We start from the raw sequence: 10439 nt of genomic DNA, 5'->3' as shown, positions 1-10439 counted from the left end.
AAATGCAATAATCTGAATAATTGGTATTTTTAAATTATGGGGGGAAAATGAAACCTTTAGTAACTTCACTTTCAGTTACCTGTCACAGAGGCCACGTACAAAAAAACTGGAGGAATATAAATCTATAATTAACAAAATGGATTATAAATATCTATGAGATTATAAACATCTGTGTTTTCATCAGTGAATTCTAGCTTGGCGTTGTGCATTTAGATAGACAACCTAGCTACATCAATTCAACCAGAGAAACTTTTTTTTTTAAACCAGAAACACACAAAATATTTGTTATTATATAAAAAAACACTATGAATAAGCAGTGCTGTATTTAACTTGGGGGCTTCCCTGAGCTCAAAATAGGGCAGTGCCCCCAGTCCCCTCCACAGAATGAGTCTAATAAAAAGACATTGGGGGGGCTTTAAGAAACAGCTTACTGTATCTAAAAAGACACACATTGCCATCAATTAAGTCTACGGAGGCCGCACTGAGTCGGCACAGCATCAACGGCAAATCTTGTACCAGGGGGACTGCTGTACTCCCTGACCTGCTGCCCTAGGTTGGGATTTGTCACTGTGTACAGGCATCTAAAGAAAACTTTGAGATGTCATGGCCATGGTGTCTGAGAGAACCCACATTTTTCTACTGTATAAAGTGGTCTGTAAGGTACAGTCTTACAGTGTCTCTATAAAACTGCCCCTCGTTATCTCCTCCTCCAAATATCAGTAGATCCTGTGTGATTCCCTTCTCACTTCTCTCTTCTTTTACCCTTGGCAGAGGTAGCATGGAATGCCCAGCACGGGGCAAGCGAGGCAAGGATTTGTGAATCAATGAAGTCCAAGCCTTGGTGACTGAAAAGACAAAAAGAAAAAGTACCTTCTTTGTAAGACTGCATATGAAGATTGTTTTTATGAATCCGACATTAACAACCCAACATTTTCATAAAGAACTTATAATACATACATACTTAACCTTTTTTATAAAATTGGCTTTATTATTACATTTTAAGTTTTCCATGTGATGACTGAATAAAGCACCTAATTTAAAACAAAACTTAATTTGTAAAGTTACATGTGAAATCTTGACTAGAAGTTAAATGAATTTGGCATCAGTGGCCTGAGCCCAAGCTATAAAACACAATCCTGTAAACAAAAAAATGTGCCAGAAAACAAGACATTTGTTGAAAGAAGATCACATGGCATAACATTTCTAGAATCTAAAACTACCGTATTTTCCGGCGTATAAGACGACCCCCAACTTTTCCAGTTAAAATATAGAGTTTGGGCTATACTCGCCGTGTAAAACTACCCCTCTGCCCAGTATACAACAACCAGCCAGTCACGGCAAGCGATGTACCTTACCAGTGATTGGCTGGTTGTTGTATACAGAGCCTGCTTGGATTGGGTGGTCAGCTCTCCCTAACATTTACACACACCCCTTCCTTTACACACATAAACGTACACACCAGCTTACAAACACACATATACTGCCCTTACACACACACCTGTCCATACACATACACTGCCCTTACACTAAGGCTGCAACTAACGATTATTTTAATAATTGATTAGTTGGCCGATTATTTTTTTAGATTAATCGATTAATCTGATAAAAAAATGCAATTTTTTTTTAATTTAAAATAATGTAATAAAAAACATACAATTTACACTTTCATTTCTTTATTGCAATGGCCTCTCTATTCACCTTCTTATTTTACTGACATAATAAAAGCTACAAGAACCCAAACAGTGTTTCTCAAACTAGGTTTTAATACAAAGTTATTAGTAAATATTAATTCATATGTTAACTATTTCATATTTAATAAAAACAGAAAAAGCCTCGTTTATATTTTCTTTTATTTACCAAACTGCCCCCAGTTATGCACATCTGACCCCCAGCTTACCACTCTGCCCCCATATATGCCTTTTACCTCATATACCAGAGATTCCACTGTGCCCCCTGATATGCCACTGTGGCCCGATATACCTTATATGCAACTGAGCCCCCTGATATGCCTTATACCCCCTATATGCCTTATAACTTCCAATATGCCACTCGCCCCCATTTATGCCTTAGACCTCCCTATATGCCACTGTGCACCCCGATATGCCACTCCGCTCCCCATAAATGCCCTGCACCACCCTGAAATTCATTATACTCCCTGATTCACCACTCTGCCTCCCCCAGATATGCCACTCTGAAATTCATTATACCCCCCATACACCACTCTAACTCCCCCAGATATGCCATTCTGCCTCCCCGAAATTCATTACACCCCCATACACCACTCTGCTACCCTGAAATTCATTATACCCCCCATACAGCACTATAACTCATCCATACACCACTCTGGCTCCTCGCCCCTCCCATACTCCACTCTGCCTCCTCCCCCCTCCCATACTCCACTCTGCCTCCTGTCAGCAACGGAGGTTCACAAGGCACCAGGGAGCCGGGTAGAGAGGAAGAGTGGCGTATAGGAGGGGGAGGAGCCAGAGTGGTGTATGGGAGGGTGGCTCCCATACACCACTCTGCCTCTCTCCCCCGACTCCCTGGTGTTTTGTGAACCTCCGTTGCTGACAGGCACTTTCACTGCAGCTTCATAGAAGCTGTCTCTTCATGGCCTGTGGGATGAAAAAAAACTACCAAAAGGCTGATAACAGCTGATAACCATCTGACAGCTGATAACCATCTGGTCTATCTAGGTCAGCCTCCTGGAGCACAGAAAACATGCAAGGTAGCATGCAACATCATCGCTTAAGTATGGAGGCCCCAAAATGGCATCCAACATCCCATACGGAAGCAGCGTATGGCTGACAAGTCTGCAAATCGTGGCCTTGTTTTTGCCAAGATACAACTTCACGCAAGTGGTGTCTGATGTCACTACAGGATTTCAGCACACCATTTGGTCCATTGTCAGGCTGGGAGAGGTAAAGCTTGAGCACAATGAAGAAATAAAAACATCAGGCTGCACACACCAAGGGAACAAGGACGTTTTCAAAGACGCTGCTTCACCAAACTCCAGCTAGCTATGCACACAACACAAGGCACCCCAACTACATCTTTCACTTTTAAATTCCCTCACAGCATTGTCCTCTATAACTTCTATCATTAGGCTATTCCAGGTAAGTAATGCTTTCTTAAAATTACACCTAAGCCCACGACCCTCTAGTTTTTGACTATGACCTCTTGTCCTAACATTTCTCCTTCTTTGAAATATACTTCCTGCAAGTACTTGGGTTGAACCATGTATTTAAATATTTCTATATCACCCCCTTATCTCCAAGCTATATGTTAAGGTTATTTAATATTTCTTTGTTCAAATCATTAATGTATTTAAGAATAAAGTCACTTATATGAAAGTGACAAGACCAGAGATGATTTAACAACCACCAAAGACAGACTAAACCTGGCAACAGGATTCCTGGACCATTACCAATACTTTATATACCAGTCCCTGCATTTAATTCTAGTTCACTGTTCAGGCAGAAGAGTCCCCTCATATCTTTCCTTCTCCTAGCCCCTTTGCATTAATCTAATTAATTTACAGTCGCCTTAGATTGTTGTGATCTTTACCTTGTCTGTTTTCTTGTTAACTATTGCTTTCTGCTAAATATTGTCAAAAGGCAGCAAATTTGTTTTTGGAAATCCATCCTATAGTAACGTACATTTGGTGATAGTGTGTGCAGCTTACAGAGCTCAGAAAAAACACTGTTTGCTAGGAAGATGTGACATCTTGTGAGTTTGTGGGAGAGTTATTCTATCAGTTTCCTTGAATCACTATTTGTTAAGAGTAACCAATACTGGCAGGTTTCTGGTTCTTGACCAACACAGGCAGCAAGAAGGGCTAAGCTGGATTTGGCATAACCTTTTTAAATAAGAGGACAGATGAAACCTCACTTCAGAACCAACCAAGCTATTTCTGCACCATTAGTTCACTTGGGTACAGTAAAGTCAAAGAGTTGAAACCATAACTCCAGTGTCGGCTCTGCCTTAAGTGAACAGATCCCTATGCTGCATATTTCGATAAAGCAGCACATTCAAAAACTTCTCACCCAGTCTTAACTCCCTACAGGAACCAATTTTTATCCCCAAATGCCCTACCACCATTTTTGTCTTGAGTTTGTGCCCTGTTTAATTTTATGTATAGCACACATTTCTAATAAGTTTCAGTAATATTTTATCCATAACATAGGTCATTCAAGATGATGAGACTATATATGCTACATAAAAAAAGGTTACATTTTACAAGTGTTACCTGTGTTGAATATGTGGGTATCACTTAGAGCCTGATTGCCGTCATAGCCACCATGAATCAGAAAGTGAGTATCTGAGATGGGGGATGCTGCATGCCAGCTGGATATTGACAAAAAAGGGAGGTCAGTAGCAATAATTCATAACAATTTCAGATCCTACATTAAATTGTAAACGCTGTAGACTGGCCTAGAAGAGCTCTAAACTAGAGGACTGCATTGGGATGCGGGCGGTCTCTCGGGTGCTGCGGGCGTTAATCCCTCACAGCTGCCTTCGCATTGCTCCCTCACAGCGTCTCTTCTCTTGTTCCGCCCATGAACCCAGCAGAGTCACGTGATTTTTATCATCTGCTGATTTTGTACGTTTGCTGACTGACCAAGACATGATCAGTCTATAATTTTAATGGTATAATTTGAACAGTAAGAGACAGAATCAAAAACAAAATCTAGAATAACACATTTCAAATAAAGTTATACATTGATTTGCATTTTACTGAAATAAGTATTTGATCCCCTATCACTCAGCACAATGTTTGGCTCCCAGGTGTCTTTTATACAGGTAACGAGCTGAGATTATTAGCACTCTTAACCCCTTAAGGACCGGGCTTATTTTTCTCTATGTACCGTTTGGGACCGAGCCTGTTTTAACACTTTTGCGGTGTTTGTGTTTAAATGTAATTCTCCTCACCCATGTAGTGTACCCACACAATTTATATGTTGTTTTTTTCAGGACATGATGGGCTTTATTCAGATACCATTGATTGATTTTGATCATATCATCTAATTTACTATAAAAAAAGTAATAAAACATGGTGAAAATTGAAAAAAAAAAAAAAAAAAAAAAAAAAAAAAAAAAACCACCTTTTAATGACTTTTATTTGAAAAATCTTTTACTCATCGACAAAAGCAAGTAAAAAAAAAACAGCTAAATATATTCTACTATTTGTCCTGAGTTTAGAAATACCCAATGTTTTTATGTTTTTTTGCTGTTTTTTGTAAGTTATAGGGCAATAAGTACAAGTAGCGTTTTATGATTTCCAAACCTTTCTTTCCATATCTGGTCATTCTGCCTCCATCTCCTCTTTGGAACATCTTTGAAGCCGGTTCACTCAATTTATCCCCATGAAACCATATATTTTTGGAAACTAGACACTCCAAGGTATTTCAAATGCTGGTATTTTAACCCTTTCCATGCACTAATTATACAACCACACTTCGTAATAGTAATTTTTTTTTTCAAACAAATTGGATTTTAGTTAAACATATAAATATATATGGCATATGTCCCTGTCAAACAACACCCCAATATGTGTTCAGCAACATCTCCTGAGTACAGTGATACCCCACATGCATGGTTTGTCAGGTTGTGTGGGGGCTAAAAGGTAACATTTGGGACATGCGTAATTCACGGTTTCAATTTGAAATTTTGACATCCGTTAAAAACTTTTTTTGTACCCAACTTTCAGAAGGGGCAGGCTACAAGAAAGCCTGGCCTTTCTCCAAGAAGGGATTTGATCTAGCACCGTTTCCCTCATGCCATGGGAAAGACACAGAGGTCACTTGTCAGTGCAAATAAAGGCTCAAAAATGGTGCAGCAAAAAAAAAAAAAAAAAAAAAAAAAAAAAAAAAATTCTAAAAAGCAGTAAATGTACAAAAAAAAAAATCTAAAATAATATAAAAGTGGAGCAGGAACAAACAAAAAAAAATTAAAAATGGGCAGCTGTGTGGTACAGCTTGAAGCAGTTACCAAGGCAGAGTGCAGGTTCTCCAGGGCAATCTGGACAGTAGAACGTGGTGTCCTTTCTTTGCCCCCTGCATCTTTTTTGGGGACTCTGCTTCACCTTTGTAAGAGGAAGTCTAAAAATAAAATGGGTAGCCCCAATTCTACTAGACTCTGTCACCGCCCGGGGAACAGGTGCATCTTGGTACAAGACACCCGAAATAACTTGAAGTTGAAACTGCAAAAAAGACAGTTGCATTCCGGGATTTGCTTTTTGTGCAACAAAAAAGCATTGTAGGTCGCAATTTGCATGATATAAATTGCAACCTTCTTGTAACAGGCCTTTGCCTTCCTCATAATGAGGTAGGGCTGTAGGAGTTGATCTGACAGATCAACTCCACCCATGTTCTTATTATAGGCCCTGATGCACACTGGCTTTCTAGTGACCCCAGCTCTGTCACGGACAGAAACCTCCACAGTTTTCTCATCGTGGATGGTGGTCAGCATGCACACCTTTTTTCTGTCCATGAACTTCAATGCCAAGAGCTCCTCTTGATGTAGAGCTAAGGTGGGAAACCCACACGGTTCTTTTTTTATAGTACCGCAAGCTACTGTGTCAAAACACCACAGCAGCTTGAACAAAGGGACGCTTGTATAAAAGTTGTCAACATACAAGTGGTAGCCTTTGTTCATAAGGGGGAATATTAGGTCTAGGGCTGCAACTAACGATTATTTTAATAATCGATTAGTTGGCCGATTAATCGGATAAAAAAATACATTTTAAATTGAAGAAAAATTGCAATAAAAAAAACGTACAATTTACACTTTCATCTCTTTATTGCAATGGCCTCTCTATTCACCTTCTTATTTTACTGACATAATAAAAACTACAAGAACCCAAACACAGTGCTTCTCAAACTAGGTTTTAATACAAAGTTATTAGTAAATATTAATTCATATGTTAACTATTTTTCATATTTAACAAAAACTGAGAAAAAAGCCTTGTTTAAGTTTTTTTATTTACCAAACTGCCCCCAGTTATGCACATCTGACCCCCAGCTTGCCACTCTGCCCCCATATATGCCTTATACCTCTTATATGCCAGATTCCACTGTGCCCCCTGATATGCAACTGTGCCCCCTGATATACCTTTTACCCCCAGATTTGTTTTATGCCCCCCTGATATGCCCAATATCGATGTCTTATACCCCCTATATGCCACTGAGCCCCCTGATATACCTTTTACCCCCAGATATGTTTATGCCCCCCTGATATGCCTAATATCCATATGACTTATACCCCCTATATGCCCTAAAAATTCATAATACCCCCCATACACCACTATAACTCACCCATACACCACTCTGGCTCCTCCCCTCCCATATACCACTCAGGCTCCTCCCCCTCCCAAACACCACTCTGGCTCCTCCCCTCCCTCTCATACTCCACTCAGCCTCCTCCCCCCTCCCATACACCACTCTGCCTCCTCCCCCACCCATACATCACTTTGCCTCCTCCCCTCCCATACATCACTTTGCCTCCTCCCCCTCCCATATACCACTCTGCCTCCTCCCCTCCCATACATCGCTTTGGCTCCTCCCCCTCCCATACTCCACTCTGCCTCCTGTGAACCTCCGTTTCTGACAAGACACCAGGGAGCCGGGTAGAGAGGCAGAGTGGCGTATGAGGGGGAGGAGCCAGAGTGGTGTATTGGAGGGTGGCTCCCATACACCCCTCCGACTCCTCCCCCCTCCCATACACCGCTCTGCCTCTCTACCCGGCTCCGTTACTGAAGGCACTTTCATTGCAGCTTCACAGAAGCCACAGTGTAAGTGAAGGGCACTAACGGAGTCTGTCTGTGCGATGCAGATGATTCTCTGTCAGCCGGTGGGGGTCTGCATCGCACAGACAGTCCGTTACTCACCTTCACTTACACTGTGGCTTCTATGAAGCTGCAGGGAAAGTGCCTTCAGTAATGGTGCCGGGTAGAGAGGCAGAGTGATGTATGGGAGGGGGGAGGAGGCAGATGGGAGGGAGAGAGACGGAAGTGAGAGACCGTCCGACAGTGAGGGGAATCCAGGTCTCCTGCAGCGTAGCGGGGGATCTGGATTCCGGTGTTATAATCCGATCTCTGTTTGAGGTCGGATTATATAAGGAGAGGAATTTTTCAGAGCATTTGCTCTGAAAAAAACCTCTTCTTATAATCGATAAAAATCAATCCGATTAATCGATGATGAAATTCGTTGACAACGATTTTCATTATCGATTAGTTGTTTCAGCCCTAATTAGGTCCCACACAATCTTGGCACTGGTGCCCAGATGTTCTGGGCAACCTGGAGGGTCAAGGTGGCTATCCTTTCCCTCGTATACCCGGAAAGCCTGAGTATACCCAGTCTCTCTTTCGCAGAGCTTATACAATTTTATGCCATACCTGGAGCGCTTGGAAGGAATATACTGCTTGAATCCCAACCTTCCTTTATACTTCATCAGAGATTCATCCACGCAGATATCCCTTCCAGGTGTATAAGCCTCTGCAAACTTGGCAGCGAGATGGGTAATCAGGGGGCGGATTTTATACAGCCTGTCAAACTGTGGGTGTTCCTTAGGGGGGCACAGGCTATTATCGCTAAAATGCATGAAATGAAGAATCATTTCATACCTTCTCCTACCTATGGACTGGGTGTAAATGGGGGTACTAAGGACGGGGCTGGTGCTCCAGTAGGAGCGGATGGAGGGTTTTTTAATAATTTCCATCAGCATAGTTAACGCCCAGAATTTAAGAAATTCTGGCACGTCAATGGGGGTCCATGGCTGCTTTGCAAAATAGGAGTCGGGGTTAGCAGCACGGTACTGCTGTGTCTGAGGCCAAAAAATCATACGCCTCCTCCGCAGTATACCTGCGCTTCATCATTAACCCCCAGCCGGTAAAATGAAAAAAATATATATATATAAAAAAATACAGTAAGCAAAAAAAGGTGCTAAAAATAATATAACAATATAAAATATACCTGAAAAAAATGTGGATAAAATAAAAGGGCACAAACCGCAAAAAAGTGCTGATGTGCAATATCACTGCCTATGCAGTGATCAACAGTAAGGAAGGGGTTAAAAAGAAAAAGAGGGGCACTTATAAAGAGCCTTTTGTGTAAATGTTTATTTTTGATAAGATTTTATCAAAGTGTACCTGCTTTTCCACGATCTGTCTCTCTCCCTCACTAAAAGCAAGTGATGGAGGGAGGCAGATCTTTACCGTCAAAGGCAATGTTTATAAACATTGCCTTTGACTGAGCAAATAAAGATCAAATAAAGATCTCACTCTCCTGAGTGATCTTTAGGCTTTGGGTGTCAATCAATGGATGCTGATAGCAACACCCCTTGAGTGATGAAAGCGATTTGTAATCGCTTCTGAGGCTACTGCCAGGAGAAGGGCAGCGCCATCTTGGAAGGCAAGGTAAGCATGGCGGCTCCCTGCCACTAAAAACTTAGTTTAAGAAACGATCAAAGGTCGTTTTTTCCACTAAGTTGGTGTTCTTGAAATGCCTTGATATCGAGGCATTTCAGTAACACCAACTTAGTGAAGGAAACGATTGCCGATCGCTTCCTAAACAATTTTAACGGCGGCACGGCGCCACCATTTTTAAACAAAACGCCGTCTTTTTTATTAACTATTATAAACGCTCCAGGGAGCGATCTAACCTCTATGCCGAGGCATTACAGCAACACCATCTGAATGAAGAAAGCAATCTTTGATTGCTTTCTGAAAAAAATTTAACGCCATGACGTGTCAGGCACGTGCCTGACCCGGCAATGGACGTTAAGGGGTTAAAGGGAATGCTCCTAATCTTAGCTTGTTACCTGTATAAAAGACACCTGTCCACAGAAGCAATCAATCAGATGTCCAAGGATGTCAGGGACATGAATGTAGACCTACACAAGGCTGGAAAGACCATTGCCAAGCAGCTTGGTGAGAAGGTGACCAAGCTGTTGGTGTGATTATTCATTCACAAATGGAAGAAACAAAAAGTAACTGTCAATCTGCCTCGGTCTGGGTCTCCATGCAAGATCTCACCTCGTGGAGTGTCAATGATCATGAGAACAGTGAGGAATCAGCACAGAACTATACGGGAGGATCTTGTCAATGATCTCAAGACAGCTGGGACCATAGTCAACAAAAAAAAAAAAAAAAAAAAAAAAAAAAGAATGATTACACTACGCGTGAAGGACTGAAATCCTGCAGCGCCCGCAAGGTCGCCTTGCTCAAGAAAACACATGTACAGGCCCGTCTGAAGTTTGACAATGAACATCTGAATGATTCAGAGGAGAACTGGGTGAAAGTGTTGTGGTCAGATGAGACCAAAATCGAGCTATTTGGTATCAACTCAACTCGCCGTGTTTGGAGGATGAGGAATGCTGCCTATGACCCCAAGAACACCATCCCCATCGTCCAACATGGAGGTGGAAACATTATGCTTTGG

The 10439-nt window shown here is 41.6% G+C and overlaps 1 protein-coding gene and 1 non-coding gene across 2 annotated transcripts in view; both read right to left on the bottom strand.

Moving 5' to 3' along the window:
- Positions 1–489: 489 nt before the first annotated feature.
- Positions 490–10439, bottom strand: part of LOC128467150 (uncharacterized) — a 30769-nt gene continuing 20819 nt past the window's right edge. Inside the window, 2 exon segments of the mRNA XM_053448681.1 lie at positions 490–845; positions 4250–4347. Of these exon segments, the coding sequence (XP_053304656.1) occupies positions 637–845; positions 4250–4347 (307 nt within the window). The 3' untranslated portion in view covers positions 490–636.
- Positions 5692–5816, bottom strand: LOC128468084 (small nucleolar RNA SNORA35). Its single transcript, XR_008345802.1, has one exon. It is a non-coding gene; the product is annotated as a small nucleolar RNA SNORA35 (small nucleolar RNA).

Source organism: Spea bombifrons, chromosome 10 (assembly GCF_027358695.1).
Source record: "Spea bombifrons isolate aSpeBom1 chromosome 10, aSpeBom1.2.pri, whole genome shotgun sequence".
NCBI lineage: Eukaryota > Metazoa > Chordata > Amphibia > Anura > Pelobatidae > Spea > Spea bombifrons.
The sequence above is the reverse complement of the archived record's forward strand: the minus strand, read 5'-3'. Positions and strand labels throughout refer to the sequence as shown.